Genomic DNA, 21,541 nt, shown 5'->3' on the forward strand with positions numbered 1-21,541 from the left:
ACTAGCCAGAGACTCATTTATAACAATATTTCAAATGATTAAAACGGTTTGGTTTTGAATCTTGCTTACCGTGTCCATCTCTTTCGTCTCGTTCATCACGACCATCTTTTCCCGGTGGACCCTGGAAGAAATATTTGAAGAAAGCAAGCTCTGAAGAATCTTTGAGTTCATTCAGGATATTGATGTCGGATTCATTATATCCTGTAATAGGCTGACAGATAACAAATAATGTATAATGGCAGATATAAAAGTTCCGTCAGATCACTAGCATGCTTTGAAATGGGGTTGTGAAAGCCATTTTGAAAACGTTCTTCTTGTTCGAGTTCTTCACTTCTCGTTATTTAAAACAAGACGTTAGTGACAGTACTATTATGTATTTTCAAAACTTCTCGATTTCAAATCGCGTACATAAAGTGAAAATGTAACAGTATAACAGTCTCTCAAGAATCTTAGAAAATGCGCATTTTTATTTTTAGGTTTTCCCACACACTTACAAACCTTAAGCGTGTTCATTCAAATAATTCATTACGAAACAATTTGTGCAAATTTCATGCACGTATTTAATCAACAGCACGATATAAAAATCAAAATTCACTTTTTGTCGCCCATTTGTAAGTAATTGTCATCCAAGTTGGCTAGATGCTCTGGTTTTCAAGATCGCACATAATGTGAAAATGTGCATCCAAAGACTAACTATAACTGCGACAAAAGTTAACAATATTGTTAATTTTAATTACTGTTTTAAAAACCACATACATCAAATATGTAGCCAACGACATTAACTGCCTAATATATAGTATGATTTACAGTTGCCATTGACAAGATCTTGCGGGTCATTCTTCTGTAACAACATATACTGTTAAATTAATGCGGAATTTATTATGTAACGATAAGCTTTATACATTCCATATAGTAAAATAAACGTCGTATATTAACTACGGTTAAATACGATGATACGTTTCTCTCTTTCTCCGCAGTTAAAAGTGGACGCGGTACATGTAACCAGACCTGAGGAAGAACTATAGAGAGTGTAATTTATTCCTTATTTACTTATTTGTACATATAGTAATTTGATCAAATGCTCGCTCAAATCGTAACAGGTTTTTTTTCGCACGTAATATTTAGACAGAATATAGTTAAAGATTACTTAAAAATATGTATAAACCTACCTGTAATCCCGAAAACGAATAAGAACAGAAATGATGTAAGCAACAAAAACGAGCCACTGTGACTACCAGACATCTTGAAAACAAACTGATTTCTCCTTCAATTATCAAACTTGTGAGAAATGTTGTTTGGCTTAAGAAATCCAACACATGACGTGGATAACGGATAAAAGAATACTGTCGCTAAAGTTGGTTTCTTTGAAGTATGAATGAATACAACATTCTCAACTTTTTGTTAAATGTATTATACAATCCGGATAATAACACTTACAAGGAAAGAAAAAAAAACTGCAATAGTGCAAAGAATCAATATTTATGTAAGAACCAAGTCGAACTTTCAAAATATTGAAAAATTCTATATATGCTACACTCAATGTGCACATTCTGTGAAAATATGAAGTGCATCGCGACTACCGTTTAATTTGTATGAGTCATTTTGCTGCGATACCCAATTTCGTTATTTGTCCACGAGGTACCATGTCTTTTGAATGAGAGCACACAGTGCACGGTAAAGACACCAGATCTGAAACTGACTTAATATAACTTAACTTAAATAAGGTTGTTTTTGCGTTATTTTCTTTTCTTTTTTTCTGTTCAAACAAACTTTCTAACATTACTTTAAGTCCTTCATACCTCACTCGACTCCAACACCAGTTTTTTAATCCCAATATGTCCAACTTTTTGGATATTTTGAAATTCACTCCACTTCAATTTGCGCGCATTTCATTTTGACATTTGAAAAACCCGCCTACAAATTTGTATCTTTTTGATAGAGAATAAACATCTTTAAAGTAAAGGTAAAATGAAAATAACAACAAATAATGTTTCTTCTCCTTAAACAAGACCAAGGACATTAATACTGTGGGTGCTGCATTTTATTTTAATGTCAATGAGGTGGCGAAAATGGCAGTTGTTCCAAATCTACCTAACACAAAGTGGGCTGACATTCAAATTTTAGATGTCTCTTGGACAAACATTGAAATTGGGTAGCACTATAAAATGTGTCATAAAAACAAAACGGTAAATGCTAATTCCTTACTTTTTTCACACAATGTCACTGATGGATATACCATATATAAAATGTTTTAAAACCTAAAAAGTTCAACTGGGTTCTGAAATAAACATGGATTATTTTCTCTATTGCACTTTTTTTGACTCACCCTGTATTTTCACTTATTCATTCTTTAGGACATACTCTAATTCAAATGGCCAAACTTGATAATATTTTTTGTTAAAAATATGATTTTTTCTACGTCTCCGTCTTTTCAGCCGTATTGAGTTGATGCAATACCACACTGTCCTTCTTTATTGTGTAAAGCGTGTCACACATGTCCATGATTCACAAGTTATAAACTATACTTGTTATACAAACTGACATGGTCTCATATTTTGATATATGATATATTAATAATCATACCTAAATGCTTTGACCGTTTCACATAAAAATTTGTTGTGTTTTTTATGTTGGTAACGCCTATTATCCTTTTTCTTTTTGGATCTTCACTTTTTCAAACCATTCAAAAAATGTTTGGGTCAACAAATCACAACTTCCGTCGGCCAAAAATATTTCCGTCTGTACATTTACAAGTTGTGCCCCTCCGGTTCCAAAATCCTGGCTACGCCACTGTTGGTACGTCATAAGTTTGAAAACCATTATCTGTTTTTCTCCCAAAAACCCTGGCCTTCTTAACAGCTTTCTCCTCCCACGAACCACATGACCATGGAAAAAAAAGTCCTTTTTACTTGGATTGCGCGTCACATGGGAGGCAGGTCACTGGGAGTGACACAATAGGAAATACTAATTTTTGAATGTAGCTAAATATCTTAGGAATTGTTGCCATGGCTACTCTTTGAATGGAACATATAATGATTCAAAAGTTGCACTAAACTAAAATCCATTGTTGTTGGGGTGCATGTTGATCATTCCAATGGCACTTCCCTGATCATTAATGATCACTGATGATCCTTGACCAGTCATATCATGCACATACAGTAAGCCAAATAATTAAGGTACCAGTTACGTTCACCCTCAGTATATCCTAAACATAATTGGAACCAACAGCCAAAAGCTGCATCTTTTAGCTCGAATTTAAGACCTCGTTCGTTGACATTGTTCAAGAAATAAAGACATGACGATCAAAAAACCCAAGGAAGATTCAAATTTAAAAGTTGCAGTTTGCCACATTGCATGTCCTATTGATCTGTACACAAATCGTTCGCGAACAAGAGAACCAGCGCCGTGCTGCTTCCATCAGTAGACTTCGGTTGCGCTTTTATAAATGCGCACGTGACCAGATGACCAGCGCCATATTTACATGATTACATCACTGTCAATCACTGAAATGGCGACCATTGAAGGAGTGGCTACAATTGTGACCTTGTTTCGTGGCTAGCACTGGCAAGGAACATTGGCTGGATGTTCGATGCTATAAATTTGCAAGGATAAATCATGGATATCGAAGGATCATGATTATTGCACAGCACCCCCCATGTACAAACATAACGAATGTTTATTTATTTATTTTTATTTATTTATTTATTTATTTATTTATTTATTTATTTATTTATTTATTTATTTATTTATTTATTTATTTATTTATTTATCTATTTGTTTATTCATGTATTTATTTATTAATTAAGTTATTTATCTATTAATTAATTAATTAATTTATTTATTTATTTATGTACTTAGGCGACGAAAAACGAACAATTTTGAACAAATTGGGAAACAAATTTTTCCTATGCAAATGAATGCCGACCCCAAATTTCGGAAATTTCAGGACAATTTTTTATTTTTTTGTATTTTCTCAAATTGAAATTTATTTACAGATTTGTGTGATTTTTGGGTTATTTAAAAAAATTCAAAAATACCAACCAACCGACTGACCCTACTTGAACGGTCCGTCCGCCCGTAGAACAGGGTTTCTTTTTTCTCGCCTTACTTATAATTGCATAAATATTATTTGCCCCCCCCCCTTTCCCCAAAACCACCCAAGCCAAAAAGACCCATTCCTTCTGAAAAAATGACAGCCCCCTAAGTTCTCTATCATCACGTGCAAAAATTATCAAATAACATCATCGGCAGCTACTCAGTTCTGATCTTAATGCCAGTAAGAATCACATTTCGTCATCAATATGGCCAATTGCCACGCCCATTTAGCACGAAAATAATGAAATATAAGTTTTTAAATCATTTATATCTAGCTTTTCCGTCATTAATTTTTTTTTCCGTGATGGAAAATCCAAATAAAGAGTTTATGTTTCGGGTAAAATTATTTTGTCCTTTGCAATCAGTGCCACTATTTTGCAAAAACAATTTTCCTTGTAACCTGTCATTTTCGCCTATACTTTTGCGTGTGGAATTTGTGCACATCCGGGTACCTTATATCGTTGAACACGGTATGGCGACTTGTAGATGTCACGTGCGCATTTATATATGCGCATTTATATATATATATATATACCCGAAGTCCACTGTCCATTGATTAGCACGAAAAACTAGCGTCGTGCTTTCATTGATTAGAACGCAAAAGTGCTGACTGTTTGCATCTCCAAAAGTCCCCATTTTACTTGTTCGCAGCTCCAAAAGAACCCCTTTTTCCGGTACGCTCCAAAAGACCCACCACCTAAAAATTCCGGGGGAACATACCCACCAAAATTTTTTGATGTGAGCCCCCCCCCCCCCCCGCACCCACCGTTTATTTAATTCTCAACCAATTACAACAAACCAGGTCTTAAATTAGAGCTAAAGAGTACAGGCATCGGCTGCTTGTTTTAATTTTGACACATTGGTCTTTATTTAGGACATGAGTGAACACAACTGCTACCTAAATTCTTTTGCACACTGTAGAGCGTGTAATATTTTAGACTGGCTTGCGTTCCAGTGCAACCTTTTCATTCATAGAACCCGTACATGACGGTAGGCCCGTTTTGAGATTACGACCCTTAAAACAAATTGCCGTGGAGATTTGTCACATGCCGTGACATAACTGGAATTTTAGGCATACACTAAAAGTACACTCCCGTAAAAATCCCACCAGCAATAAAGGACAAGGAATTCAATTATTTTATTTCTGCAGATTGTACGTAGAATTGACCCTAGCGCAAAGGAGCCCATGTACGTCATTAGGCGAATCTTTATGGTATCACATTATAATGAATGGTTTTATGCGAATCTGTAAAATATGTGTTTTCTTAGATAAAACGATATATTTTGATGGATATAATTTTATTTGTATCTCCACGTCAACACATTAATCTGGATAAGATAGGGATATGTTTTAAGTGACTTCTGCTGGTAGCTGAAATATAACTCCTAAATTCATCAAACTAAAGACTTACGTAAATGTATGGACAATTGAATTTAACATCTCTATAATCTTTTGCAAGGTTCCTTTTAAGCGATAACGCTCGCGACATCTATCGTGTGAATATGACCTGGTGGATATTAATACACGCCGGGCGTATACCAGTACGCTTAATTTGTAAAAGGAAATCGGCAAAATATTATAGTACCGTTTACTCCAACTTTGAACAGTCCATGTGGCAAAAAAGTCTCTCTCAAATAATGAAGACCGGAAGATCTTATTTCGTGCAAACGACGCAGGATAGTTCTCGACCACTCGTATAAGGTGGACAAGGTAAATTACCATAATTTCCACCACCACACCGCCCTTCAACTGGATAAAATAGAGCACCATTCTGATCGCCGCTACTACTACCCGACAAAGTTTCTGGAGAACGATCCATGCAAACAAAGTCACGTCTGCGATGATTATGATAGTCCGTCATAAGATAACCGTGATACTCTTCCGTCCATCCAGTGGGGCATGTCTTCATTGCTGGGATCATTAGTATGCTCCCTCGATTACTTGCGTGGCAGACGACACAAGGAACTTCGTGATCGTGTTTCGATGCAAACGGAGAGAAGGTGTTCGTCTGATATTCAGCACTGTATACGAAGCCCCTAGCCCCTTCATCACCTGATTGATGTTCGTCATATTCTGGTGTTGATGGAAGACAGAGATAATTGGAGCCGCCTCCTTGGTGACCGTGATATTCTCCACCAGCTAGACCTGTTTAAAATAATTATGATTAAACATGTAAACACGAATTTAATCACATGCGATTGTCAAGCCACAGACGTTGTACCTTTGTTCGGAATTTTTATAAGATCACCATTGCCGGTTTGATTTTAAAACTTGTAGTTTTAAAATAATTGCAATTATTTGAATTTTGACCAGGATTATAACCTGAAGAAGAACTCAAATCCATAATGGCGATTATTGATTACAAGAAATCAATCATTTATATGACCTTGTAAAATGGTAAAAGTTATTATCTAATAAACATAACAACTCATACCAAATATGACCTTCAAACTATAACGTATTCTGGAGTTATTTAATGTATAAATGTTTGATGGCCTATATCTCAAAACGTATATTATGGTCGTTGAGCTCTTCTTGCTTTCAAATTGTTGATATTGTTTATTCTCTCTCCACTGTACCCTATACACTGTATTTCATTCACAGATAAATAATATAATCAAATAGAAAAACAAAATGCTTTTTGAGTGATTACAAAGATAATTAAATACTTTTCATGCGGGGGCTATGTGAAATTGTTTTTAATGTATTCCTTGTACAATGAAATTTCACAATAAAATGTCCATTGAAAACAAAGGTGGGCCGAAAAAAACAACACCAAGATAAATAACAACCGAAGCCAAATAGCGTTTGTATCAAAATTGTTGATGATGACCAGCAGTGCAGTCGGGATAACTGGAAGTCGATCATGATAACTTTTTGATAGCAAGAGGGTATTGACGTCATAATGAGCCTCATTAAACAGCGCAGCCACTTTTTTCAAATGAATTTTACTGTGTAATTTACCTCAAAATAAGGATATTTTTTCTTTCTTGATTTTTGTAATAAATGAGGGTTCCAGGTTCCCGCAATTATGACTATTATTAATTTAAGGCTTTATATTTTAGTGACAGTTAGGTTTGATACGTTTTCCATTTGTAGTATCATTACTGCGGTTATAGGGGATGCGGAAAGACATTTCGTCTGGAGAGTATGTGCCACATATGATAGTGTAGCAGTGACTGCTAAATTTGGATATGCGTAATATCGGCTCAAATTTCCAATCCAATATCTATCATGTTATGTTACTTAACAACTGTTAATTTATTTCGGCACATAATATTTACAATAGCAAGACACCTTTTGCCCTAATGTTATCTCTCAAGACTTACTACTGAATCTAGAATAAAAACACCGGATTTTTCGTCTCTATTACCAGTCATGGGAGCTATGAACTTAGTCAGCTTGGTGACACGGCCTATAACCGTCAGCGTAACAGTTAAGCCTCCAGCATACTTTCCTGCCGCTTGCGGCATGCGTTTCAACCAATGTCAAGCCTTTATTGTGTCCGTTTGTCTGCAATGCGCGTGCGCCACGCCGCTCAGCGGCAAGCGGCAGGGTAGTATGAAACCAGCATTAGTGAGGCCAAAGAAAAGGTGTTTGTTTGCCCAGACACGACCGGCCCAAAAAAATCAAAAAACATCATACACTTCTTATTTTTACAATGATATATACAAAAATAAAGAAAGTGATGTTTTTCCCCATAAAAATGCCAAATGACACTTGAAAGTTAATATTCCTGGTAATCACAGCCTTCATTTCCCCATTTATCACTCCCCAACCATGCCAATAATATTTTACAATCAATCAACATCAATTTAGAGAACCAAGCATGACAAGTACATAATTATATGGTCTGGGATTTTGTACTCCAGCCCGATTTTGTTACCAAAGAAGTTAAACCATAGAGGAAAGAGATAAACAGAGAATGTACCACCAGTCAATGTCCCCGTGTATTGTATGGTGTAAGTTTTCGCATATTCATGAGGGCTGAATGTTCGATCGTGCCGTGTATAACAATCACGCCAGCGCTGCGTGCCTTCGCGTATACGCGACAGAGTGTTGCGTGCTTTCGCGATTACGTGATAGACCATGAAATTACGCGGTAATTGCGTAGCAGTCTCGCCTATCGCATTTCATGGAACAATCGGCCCTCATTATCGGATGAGGCGGAAACTTTGACTGGTGGTACGCGCTCTGTAGTCCTCTGTGGGTTAAACTTTATTATGGTAAGGATCAAATACATTTTATACACTCCTATATCAAAGCAGCCAATCAGAAAAGCGGTTAGAAAAGAAAGGGGAGTGCATTGATTGTGTATAATAATGTGCAATCCGCGTACTTTGCACAGTGCTTTCGCACGCTATCGCATAGCATAAAATTTATTTACTTTTCGGGCAGGTTGATGCATATATATTTGGTCCTATTTTACAACATTTTTAGTGATAGTTTTGTTATAAAATCAGCAAAGATAACATGTTTTTTTGCTTCTCGTTTATACTATTCAAATAGGTTAATGAATGCGTTACTTGTTGCTCGAGAAATTAGACAAAATAATGCACAAGTTTGTGCTACGCACCAACATCAGCGGGCATGCATTATTTTGGTCTAATTTGTCTCCCAACAAGTAATACACGTTCATTAACCTATAATTAAAGTTTGACACAAGTAAAAATGTAAGGCTGAATGTCATATATTTTCTCTTACCCCACTTGCTGCAACACGTATCTAAGACAAAAAAAAATCGACCTACCGACCCACTCCTTTATACCCCATGTCTGGGCAACCAAACACTTTTTTTTGGCCTGATGTAAACATCTCAAAAAGTAACTAACCCCCTTAAATAATGACCATTATTCAAAAACGGGTGATTGTATTACAAATCTGTAAAATGCGTTGGAAGCAGAATTTATTTTTGCACATTTGACTAAATATTGACGTCACTGCGTACATTTAAATCAATGTAACCCAAGATTTGAAAGTTGCAGTAAATTGTATTGATTTTGTATTCAGTGTAATGGAAGGAAATCTGTGTAATGATATCAGAGTGTTTTTGTATTGTAAAAGTTTGTATGTAAGTGCAACTTTCAAATCTAGACCTCACTACATTAAATTGACCAGTGTTTTATTGTTTTCTGAGCTATTGTATCAAATGAGGTGTCAAAATGCGCAGAAATAAATTCTGCTTCCAACGCATTTTAAAGATTTGTAATACAATAGCTCCTTTTTGAAAAAATAGTCATTATTTAAGGGGGGTTTAGTTACTTTTTTTGAGATGTTTATTAGAGACAGTATTGCACTTAAGATGGTGTAGCATTCCGTGGTTTTGTTGTTTTGGTCCAAGAAAGTAGCGTATGTGGCACATACGATGAGTTGTGAGTTGCACATACGATAGTGTTGCAGGCATTAATAAAATTGCATTGCACTATTATATTAATTTTAAAAAGCAATTATGAAACTTAAAACCTGTGTGTTTTTATATGGCCTTCCATAATTCTTCAACATCTCATATTGGCCCAAAATGTCACTTACGATAGTGTAGCACTCTGCCGACGACATATTATGTGAGATATAATGGTGTACACATATCAGGCGGGGAAATTGGAACACGTCTCCTCCAAAATGTTTCTTCGTAACAGAAGACACATTCAGGAATAATTACCCCGTGCATCTCCTTTTAAGCACCAAAAACCATTTTTGGCCAAAATAGGGTAACATTTAAAACAAAAAAGTACGCCCTTAGAGCGCACTGCCCCATCAAACACTAAAATTCACGCTCATGATTTTGGGTTCTAAAGGTCTCAATAAAACTGGCACATCTCCCCACCGGCTTCCACCGTCACTGTGATTATACAATCGGATAGACAGCGTAAATACCAAGCACAATGGTTGCACTTACCATTATAAACCAAATCAGCAGTAGAGGGACATGTTGATCGGCCCCATCGAATATAAACAGCACCAGAAATAACAGGATTGGTAGCATCTACACCAGGGGGCCCCCGTGACCCCGGTGACCCCTGAGGGCCCTGTAAGCCTCTCAAACCCTGTGGCCCCACCTTTCCGGGCGTGCCAATAGCGCCCATTAGTCCATCTGTCAATAAATCATTAGAATCATTATTGCAATATTAATTTTGTATTTGATCACAAGGGACGCACTATTTGACTGGGGGTGGTAATTCCACAAAATATAGTGCAAACACATCATACATAAACATTTTAACATTTTTCGGCTTCAAACAATCAATTTTGTAGTGTTACCAAGGTAAAAATAGATCCTAAGCTGATATTGTAACTTTTCTGATGTATGTTGGAAAGACAAATAATTTCAATCCATTTAAAACAAAATCGGAGCAATTTTCATTTTCACTCCACATGCAGCAAAATCAGAACTCGTGATGACGTCCCAATTTTACCTTTACAAATAACGTCATAACCGTATGTCGTAGGTTTGTCAAACTATGCTTTTCTAAATCCTTATGACTAGCAGAACACAAATGTATTGCTTTGAACCAAGTCCGAGTAATTCGGAACTTGGCCCCTATGTAAAAGTAAAGGTGCTACGACATTTACCCACCACTGTTGAAATACATACACAGCCTATATATAATGCCTAAAATACGGCAAATTTAACATGATTTGCACGATAGTTACGGGAATCTATTGGCCAGAGGTGCTGTATAAAATTAAGAGCCCTGGGGAGGGTAAAATTGGAGGGAAAATATTTTTTGCCAGGCCGAGAGGGGTGGTCAACTAATTTGTTTCATAATTATTACACAGTTCCTAACACTGGTGTATAGCAGTATCAGTTGCTTCTAATGGGTAGGCAACGGAATCAATTTTAAATATAATGAATATGCATTGTATTCTTTTAATATTTACCACGTAGTTTCTATACCCTCATTTTTGAAGCCTTGCCATCTTTACGGGGCTAATTTATAGTTTAACCCTGTATTGTAACGGATACAAAATCGCGACAATGCATCTTAACCCCAAATTTCAATCGTGCAGAGGTTGAGTAATAGTCCACATCTGATGGTAAAAATGCTTTAAACACGTATCTTAGGCCAATTTGCACTAGGGTTCTGCTGTTTACATGTTTACGTAGGATAAAGGTTTTAGTAAGCTTACCTCTACCGGGCTCCCCTGGTGGGCCTTGTATACCTCTTGAATCTGTTGATGAGCATGCTGGTGCTGGTGCCCCATCTGAAAATACAAAAAGGTTAGATGGTTCTCAAATCAATGCAAGTATTGATATCTATTGACCTGCTCGCGATCTCAAGGCCGAGAGTTCTCATTTAATTTGAAAGTTCAGTATAATCTGTAAAGTTAACTATTCCAATATCTAATTATAGCTAATTGTCATTTTGCATTCTAGAGGGCCATTCTATAGGGTCATGTGTCCGAATTTTCAGAATATTATAAACATTCGTCATGTCGACTCATGCGCCGTGATCGTACGCTCGTCCAACTTTTCAATGACTTTGACGGAGTGAGGGATTATTTAGGCAGTATTGAAGATTCTGCAAGTACAAAATGAACACTGCGACAACGCAGAAACTGCACAAATTGTTTCTGTTTTACGACACATGTAAGACAGTCAATTATGTAGAGCACACGAAGGAAAGTCTAACTATTAATATGATCGATTATTTTGTTGTAAGAAATCATTGTAATAAAGCAACAGTGAGGTGTGTAAATTTGACTAAAGATTGTCTATTGAACTGTGTGTGAGATTGGCCGCATAAAAGGGTTGCCGTGTGCATCTTTCATCATAATTTCCACGTAATTGCCCGAAAGGTGCTGAGCCACACTTGGCACATATGTTGCTTGAGTTGATAGGGTCAAAAAAAAAGCCCATGGGCCACCTCGATTTTTTTCCTGAATACAAGATGGCGCCCAAAATCGCCGCGTGTACAAAAAAATCATTAAAATAACATGTTTTGACATCTTTATGTGAATCAGATTCCACCATTTGCCTAAAATGTATCCAGATATAAGCCAAATATGCAAACTGATTAATTTCAGCCCAATGTCTTATCACTTGACCTTGAAATATTCAAAATGGCTGCCATTTGCACTGTTCCGGTTAAAATCATTGACTTTATGTAAAGTAAATGCCAACAGAGGGCGACTATGCTATATTAACATGCTGAACACCATGTGCACAATTGTTGGTTGAGTATGTATAGCCTCATTTCTATGACACTCATACTGCAGTTACTGTCCGTTTTCCTATACACAATACACAGTGCTCTCACCATTGACGCGCGACCTTTACAAATAGTGCATGTTAGAAGTATATTACATTTGCCTAGTTAACATCACTGTGTGAAAAATAACCGGCCAATATTTAAACTATTCTCCAAACTTCTAGCAAATATATTTCTCTAACATGACCTAAAATTACAGCTAGGTTAGATGTTCAGAAATAGTCGCACTTTCGTAGAATATGAGTGAGGGCAAAGCATAGCTAGCTCATAGCTAGCCAACTCCCCGTGTTAATTGAATGGAGATTTGACCGAAAATATTGAGCTATATTGGTAACGGACCGCTCCGTTCTGAAGGATGCCACAAAAAAACGGTACAAGCTACATTTAAACTATTCTATGAAATTCTAGAAAATATAGTTTTGTAACATGTCCTAAATTTTTAGCTAATTTAGGTGTTTGGAAATAGTCGCACTTTTGTGTTTTAGGAAGGATATGTAAACGACAAATAACACCAAAAATATGAAGAAATTATTTCCAAACCGTGTTAAGTCAACAATCATTATGTTGCTCATTTTCAAGAATGCTGGTTAACAAAAAGCAGGCCATTGTCTCATTTCGTGAACAAAGGTCCACATACCATTGTTTTCTTGCGTGTCCTTTATAATCAGTTACCCAACTGAAGCTGTATTATAGCACCTCATAGCGATACCGGACATATAAAACAGACACATGTGCACAACCAGAGAAGATCCGATTTAATCAGTTGAGCTGTTTCAATGAGTGTTATCTTGGTTTAATAGCTTTTAATGGGGTTTAAGTCCTGCAAAGGTCGAGATGAATTCTACTGTAGACATGACTGCATCATGTTTAAACAATGTTGGTCTAATCGGGACATGCTTTTATTTAATCTTAAATATTAATTAATGTCTTTCAGCATGTTTTGTTTGATAATAATTTTAATTTTGACGTTATTGCCATTAAAATTTGTGTTAATGAATAAAATGTCTTTATAATCGCTAAGATGTCACGCACGAAGTGAATTATTTTTGTTCAAGTAAAATGCATATTGTCGGTTATGTCTGGAGCTTCGTTTGATCTTGCTTACCATGTCCATCTCTTCCGTCTCGACCATCACGACCATCTTTTCCTGGCGGACCCTGGAAGAAATACTTGAAGAAAGCAAGCTCTGAAGAATCTTTGAGTTCATTAAGGGTATTGATGTCGGATTCATTATGTGCTGTAATAAACATTTTATAAATAATGTGACAATCAAGCCTAAAGACTTGTACTACGACTAATTTCAGGGGATGCATGCTCATTTTTGGAAAAGACATGTACCTTTCTTATTAGCAACCATTTAATCAAAGTAACACAAAGAAAATGAAAATTAGAGCAACATTTCGGCATATACTCCCGGTTTTGAATGCTTAGACTTGTTCCAAGTCTTTGATTTATGTGACTCGATTGTCAGAAAACATGCCGAAAATGCATGTTTTGGGCTCTTTTTTCAAGAAATGGTGAACTTTTTCTTTTATCTCCAGTTAGGACTAAATGAATGATTATGATTAAGCTACATTTGGCAGAACTTGATAATATTTTTTTAATTCCAAAAAAATTAGTGCTATAACCTTACAAACAGTACTCTGCGACAAAAGTTAAGAATATTGTTTTCAGGAATTGTACATGTATACAGTAATGTAGAAATAATTTATTATTGATCAAGTTTCACCAATTTAGTTTATAACTTTTTGATCAAATTTGAGTAATTAACTTACTAGAGGAGCCTGTGGTTAACATGGTTATCGACTTTGACGATGATAACATAATTTCATTGTAATTTATGTGATATCGGGCCAGCTCTCATAAGACTGCAAACGAAGCATAAGGCATTGCTGCCGTTAACTGATAGTCGAGGTCCTATTAATTATAGGTCAATAGCTTTACAACGAATCAACATCTCAGTACAAGTGCATTTTTTATTAAATTTCACGAGCAACAAGTAATATGATGTTATTAACCTATTTCATACACGAGAAAAAATCCAGTGATGTGTGCATTTGTATATACATGTACAAAATTGTCACTAAAAATGGTGGAAAAGCGAGCAAATAGAAATGAATCAATCCGCACGAAAAAGAATCAATCCTATGCGAAGAGGCGAAACGAACGTGTCCAAAAGCACTGCGAGTAGTACGCAAAGTGTGCGATCGTGCAATTATTTATAGGGTAACTGCGTAGTACTTGTTGGGAGTGAAATTGTACAAAATTAATACACGCCTTTTGAGATGTCGACGCGTCTAATGCACGAGCCTTGCAGTTATGAACTAATTCATACACGAGAAAAAATCACGTGAATATTGCTATTTAAATAAACCAAATTGTCACTAAAATATTGGAAAATACAAGCTTATAATTATAAAAGCATCAACCATGTCAACCCACAAATAAAATGAATCAATCCTACGCGACGAGGACGTTTCTTAAAACACTGCGAGTAGTATGTGGAGTACGCCCTCGCGCGATTATATACAATTCTGCTTGGTTCTCGCTATCTAAGAGTGTATACATTTATGTTTATATAAAGGCCTCTTAGCGTATACAATTCATACAGATCATACAGCATGAACAGTTACTCGATATAACATAAAGATAACCGTCATAATTGTTGTAAACAGTAACACTATGAACCTGTGCCAACTTACATACCATGGCGTAGATAACAGATAGGCACACAATGTGCCTCTAGTTATGCCTTCCCATGATGCAATGCATTGGAATTAGGAGAAATATGAACTCTACTTATTATGGTAAGGGTGTCTCCTTTTTCATGTACGCCTACAATTTATAACTATCTTTTACATGTCATTCTTTTTTAATGAAATCAAGTGTAAATATATATAGCAAAACGTTCCAAAACTATTACTCCGAGGTTAATTTTGATTAATGTTTTAAAACCACATAGGCCTACATCAAATATGTAACAAACAACATTAACTGCCGAATAGTTTGATTTACAATTGTCCCTGAAAAGATCTTGTGGGTGTGTTACCATTCTTCTGTTATAACTCGATAGTTAGCATATGTTTACTAATAAATATTATTATTATTATTATTATTATCGAGCACTTTTGAAAACATGAAATTATACCAAAGTCTGGCGCTTTATCAAACTGAGCTAATGGGTTTGAGACACCAATTGACATATTAACTTGTTCGTATATAACTAGGGACCGTTCACAAATACTTGTTAGGTATTCCTTTTTGACATGAAAATTATGGGTCAACCCCATAGAAAAGCATATAAACTCAATTTTCCCAGGCAAATTTGTGGTCAATTTTTTCAGGGCCACCCCTTAGGAGGGTCAAAATGTTCAGGCCCCCTCTTTTTACATCAGCCCCCCCAACAAGTGTTTGTAAACGGTCCCCTATGTGTGTCGATTATTTGCTCAAAACCCTTAACACTTTTGTGGATGGAGCACTTCATGTTTGCATTGTTTAAAAGCGCTTGAGAGTAAGCACATATGCTAACTAGCGAGTTTTTTACGGTATACCTTTAAATTAATGCGGAATTTATTATGTAATGATAAGCTTTAAATATTCCATACAGTGAAAACTAAACCTCGTAAATTAACTACGTTTTAATTACGAGGATAAGTTTTCCTCTTTTTCCGCAGTTAAAATGGACGTAAAACTTAAAACACGGTAATATTTCGACAGAATATAGTTAAAGATTACTTGCAGATATAAAACAACAAAAATATGAATAAACCTACCTGTAATCCCGACAACGAATAAAAACAGAAATGATGTAAGCAACAAAAACGAGCCACTGTGACTACCAGACATCTTGAAAACAAACTGATTTCTCCTTCAATTCTCAGACTTGCGAGAAATGTTGTTTGGCTCAGTGGGGGAGAAATCGATCTCATTATGTGGATTGCCGAAATAAGAATAATGTCGCCAAAGTTTGTTTCTTCGAACTATGAGTTGATGGAACATTCTTTTTCATTAAATTACACAATGTGGAGTATAACATTCCTTTTCATTTATTTACTCTTTAGGACATACTCTAATTCAACATGTTCAATTGGCCAAACCGGATACTAATTTTAATAAAGTGAGATTTTTTCCTTTCGTCTCTTTCTCTACAACCGAATTGATGTAATATGACATTGTTCTGTTTTAAAATAATTATGTGAAGTGTGTCACATATTTCCATGTTTCACGAGTTATAAACTGTTCGTGGAAAATATACGACATGTACGAGCTGACATATTTCACCTTCTTTAGTGGCTTAATGTTTTATACAGGGGTGTGCGGCTATAATAACAACAAGTAACAACAAGTAACAGCTCCTATGTTTATCACGTGATAGTAAGTCAAAATCTATACATTAAAATAGCCAAAAAAGTGGGATTTGTTCGTCATGTTTTAAAACCAAATTCTGCTTTTCATTCACAACCCTGAAAATTTGAAAGGTTTCACCCCCCGAAAAATACATGCTCAAGACAAAAATGTATTGGGTTGCGCGGTCACAGTGGAGAAAAGGTCAATTATAGGACTAACACAATAGGAATACTAATTTTAAAGTGTTCTAAATCGATGAGGTCATATAGTAATTCATTTGGCTAAATAGCTCAAGAATTGTTGCCATGGTTACGCTTTGAATGAGAAAGTTACAGATTCAAAAGTTGCACTAATCTTAAACCTATTAAAACGATGTTTTACTTGTTAGAGTACATGTCCATCATTCATGATCACTTATAATCATTAACCTGTCATATAGAGCCTGTATTATATTAGATTGGCTTGAGTTCCAGTGTAAACTTTAAATTTGCATGCAACTTTTTCATTCAGAGAGTCACCATGGCAGCAATTTTAGGGCTATTTAAACACAACTCGCATAACTCTTTTAAAGTTACTTTCAGGGACCGTCGCCGTTCAATAATATAAACAAGGTATTTGAGCTACAATCCAGGAAAAAAAGGTTGGCACACTTAGCCTGTCTTTAGGTATATCTCTGCCCCCGCTCCCCCAATTCAATGACCAAGCCATGTTGTCAACAGGCCCGCAAGTCCCTCCAACATTGAAAGATGGGGAGTGGGGAAGGGTGAGATATAGGGGGTAGTCTGTACTTCACATATACTGCATGTATGTTTCACTCGCTTCTACAATTTTGATAGGACACGCATTTTACTTGGTTAGTGCACATGTGCCGACTATTTTTTTTCCTGGATTGTAGAGTTGTTGATGACAATATAACAAAATATTGTTCTACTTTGACATGCCAAGCATGGTCGTAAGTTGCAAATAGATATTATTTTTCAACCCCCTTTCTTACACCACATCTAAATTCCTTTAAAATAATAGGGACAGAGTATTTCGAATAGGATTGACTCCAGATTTATAAAATGAACACTATTGTGATATCAATAATGATAACAATTTATTGTTTTACTTTCATTAATACACTAGCAGCATCATTAATTCATGGTGAATTATAGGGGGCAAAGATTTTTGGCAGGCCAAAACATGAAAAGTAGAAGGCAACAGATTTTGGCAGGCCAAAAGCGGGGAGGGGCGGCAAGCATTTTTTGGCAGGTCGAACGGGGGTTTCAAGCAATTTTTGGCACAGATATTTTGGGTACCATTTTATATTACGCCCTAAAAAGGCGTACTAGGAAAACGTTAGGAACACATTCAAATGTGCAAAATTTCCTGCTTGCTGCGCTCGCATTATATGATAAGACAATTTAAGGTTTTAAATTCGGGTTCACCAAAATCTTGCATGTGTAAGGGGGGGGGCAAAGATTTTTTGGCACGTCAAAAGGGGGGCAAAGGTTTTTTGGCACGTCGAAAGGGGGGGGCAAAGATGTTTTGGCACGGCCAAAGGGAGGGGCAAGCGATTTTTGGCAGACCATTTTGAGAATTCACCACCCCGGGGTACACATAATTATTGCACCACCCCTTAAGAGCAAATTTTTTCTACGTTGACAAACTATTGGACACGTCATCTCTTGGATTTTGCTCCAAGTCTGGGAGATAGAAGCTATTGGGCCCCAATGCAAAAAAATATATTTTAAAAATTCAGCATTCCTTTGTTGCCATGGTAACAGGCCTACCTTGTTTTTGTTGATTTTAGGTTAAAAAACACCATCATTTCTCTGATTTCACTCGTGAAAAAGTACAAACTTTGCAAAAACCGCACATAAAGGTGGTAGATATTTTGCCCAAACGGACTTCACAGTTGAGCAACCCTAGCAATTGTCTTACAATTACCCAATTTTAATAAGTCAGTGTTGCCAGATTGATACCCTGTTGCCACGTTGAAATTTCACATTTTCAGAAGTTGAAAAAACAAGAATTTTCATGGTCAACTTTAAGTTCTTACACCCGCCCTCGAGGTGAATTATTTTTCTTCATTCTTGGTAAATATAACAATGACATTATGCCCTTTCAGGTGATAGAAGAAAAACTTTGGGCATATACAGAATTACGGCATCACGTGACGTGTAAATAATGCGATCTGATTCATTAGAAAAAACATGCTAAATACATCTGCCTGATCCAATCGTAGTAATGCTGGAGTTTGAATGTAGAGTTTTGTTGCCCAAATTACATCTGAGATACTTTTAAAACCCAACCATGTTTATCAAAACAAAATGGATGACTTTAAGGTATATACTCCTGGTCATAAAAACTCCCCATCTTGCACTACTTCGCTGAAAATGTTAATGGTGTTGCATTAGACCAGTTAAAAAATGAGGGAAGCCCCACTAAGAAAAGGAGAGATTCTCATATGGTTTTTTTCTAGACCAGTTTTGCATGGGGAACAAGTATGAGGTAAAGAGTATGTAACCTGAGAATTTTAATGTGAGGGCGCTTTTTTCAAAATGGCCACCAAATTCCAATGTAAAGCAATTATACGGTTAAAATAGTCAGGTAATAGGTATAATTGACAACAATTTGGATTAGTATTGATAGCAGTAATGTATAATTATGTCAATGAATTAATTGGAAGGTGCCAAGAGGTCACAGTTGAGGGCGCTTTTCAAAATGGCCGCCAAAATCCAATGAAAATCATATGCCTACGCTTAAAATGATCACTTATGAGGTATAAATTACCAGATTTTGAATTAGTATTGTTGGCAGTAAGTATAAATAAGTCACAGTATTATTAGGAAGGTACCAGAAAGTCACAGCTGAGGGCGCTTTTCAAAATGGCCGCCCAAAGTTTATGAAAATCATATGTATGCAGTTAAAATGGTCACCTATGATCTATAATTTACCAGATTTTGACGAGAATTGCTGGCAGTAAAGTATAAACATTAGCTTCGGAAGATTTTATTAGGGGGGGGCTGAAAGTTGAAAATTTGTGTGTGGGCCACACTTGGGGGTGTGCGAGGATTCCGCACCAAAATTATTGAGGGTGAGCCCCCCAAGCCCCCCCCGGTTCCTAAGCCTATGATAAAAAAAAGTCAAGGTATTAATAAGAAGGCACCAAGGTCACAGTTGAGGGCGCTTTCAAAATAGCCACCAAAATCCTATGAAGTATGTTTTGTGGTCACCTCAGGAACCTAAGAAAGCTAGTTTGGTTCGGTTGGGGGTTGCAAAGGAGGTGGTCCTAGCTCCCCTAGTATATTTCTCATGTTTTGGATCAAACGTTTTAACTAGAATTACGCGGTTCGTAATTAAGGTGACCCCCACATAAAGGTGTGTAGATAACAAAGGTTTATAAATAAAAATAATAAGCAATATGCAATAAGCTCATTGGTATTCATAAATATGCAAATAACATGACAGAAAACTATACAGCTTATCAGGCCACCATATACTATCACAATACCAAGTTAGAAGTTGATCGGTTATTGCATTTAAGCTGCAGATTGAATTTATGAAAATGTGTGCAAAATATGCAAATCAGCTTATCAATATTCATAAATATGTAAATAACATGACAAAAATCTATACAGCAATCCAGGCCAACATATCAAATCACCAAACCAAGTTTGATATAATATTGGATGGTTGAGCATGATACCATACCATATCGGATGAGTCGTAAAAATATCGGACGAGCCAATGGCGAGTTCGATATTTGTATGACGAATCCGATATGTTATGGTATCATGCGAAATAAGCCATCCAATATTATCATTATTACTAATATTAGGCTTTCTTAACTCCTAATAACCCTGAAAACATAATAATGAAGTTGATCGGTTATTGCGTTTAAGCTGCAGAGTGGATTAATGAAAATTTAGGCAAAATATGCAAATAAGCTCATTAATATTCATAAATATGCAAACATGACACAAAACTATACAGCACATCAGGCTACCATATCCTATCCCCATACCAAGGTTGAAGTTGATCGGTTATTGCGTTGGAGCTGCAGAACGGATTAATGAAAATGTAGGCAAAATATAGGCAAAATATGCAAATAAGCTCGTTAATATTCATAAATATGCAAATAACATGACACAAAACTATACAGCACATCAGGCAACTATGTCAAATCAACAAACCAAGTTTGAAGTTGATCGGTTATTGCGTTTAAGATGCAGAGTGGATTAATGCAAAATTGTGCAAAATATGCAAATCAGCTCATTAATATTCATAAATATGCAAATTACATGACACAAAACTATACAGCACATCATGCCATCATATCCTATCACTGTACCAAGTTTGAAGTGAATCGGTGAGTGCGTTCGAGCTGTAAATTGGATTAATGAATTTGCTTCCGCCCGGACAGCCAAACAAAGTAACAAACAAACAACCAAACAACCAGGCAACCATCTGGATGATAACATAAGCCCCACATATATGTGGGGGCCAAAAAATAATTGAATTTTGGTGTCCTTAAGCTAGCTCTAAAATTTTATTCATATGGCTCATCATGTACCGGTCACCAAGATGGTTATCATTTATATATTTATCATTTATGACTTTACTTTGAAGCCCGGTATCGGTCTCGGACCTGCCTGTTTCGGTCTTGGTCTCGGTCTCGGACTCGGACTGCCTGGTCTCGGTCTTGGTCTCGGATATGCCGATCTCGACTACAACACTAACACTAACAACAATGTGTACAACAATGTTGTAATCGAGACCGGCCTATCCGAGACTGAGACTGAGACCAGGCAGTCCGAGACCGAGATCAAGACCGGCTGACAGTAATATCATTATTGAATGACAACTATCTCAGTGACTGGTAGATGATGAGCCATAAAAT

The 21,541-nt window shown here is 36.3% G+C and overlaps 1 protein-coding gene across 1 annotated transcript; it reads right to left on the reverse strand.

Moving 5' to 3' along the window:
* Positions 1-4,954: 4,954 nt before the first annotated feature.
* On the reverse strand, positions 4,955-16,197 carry LOC140146396 (uncharacterized). Its single transcript, XM_072168229.1, has 5 exons — positions 16,080-16,197; positions 13,412-13,543; positions 11,225-11,299; positions 9,993-10,187; positions 4,955-6,241 (listed from the first exon to the last, which is right to left on the reverse strand). The coding sequence occupies exons 1-5, from the start codon at positions 16,150-16,152 to the stop codon at positions 5,751-5,753; spliced, it is 966 nt and encodes a 321-aa protein (XP_072024330.1). The 5' UTR covers positions 16,153-16,197; the 3' UTR covers positions 4,955-5,750.
* Positions 16,198-21,541: the final 5,344 nt, after the last annotated feature.

Source organism: Amphiura filiformis, chromosome 2 (genome assembly GCF_039555335.1).
Source record: "Amphiura filiformis chromosome 2, Afil_fr2py, whole genome shotgun sequence".
Taxonomy (NCBI): Eukaryota; Metazoa; Echinodermata; class Ophiuroidea; order Amphilepidida; family Amphiuridae; genus Amphiura; species Amphiura filiformis.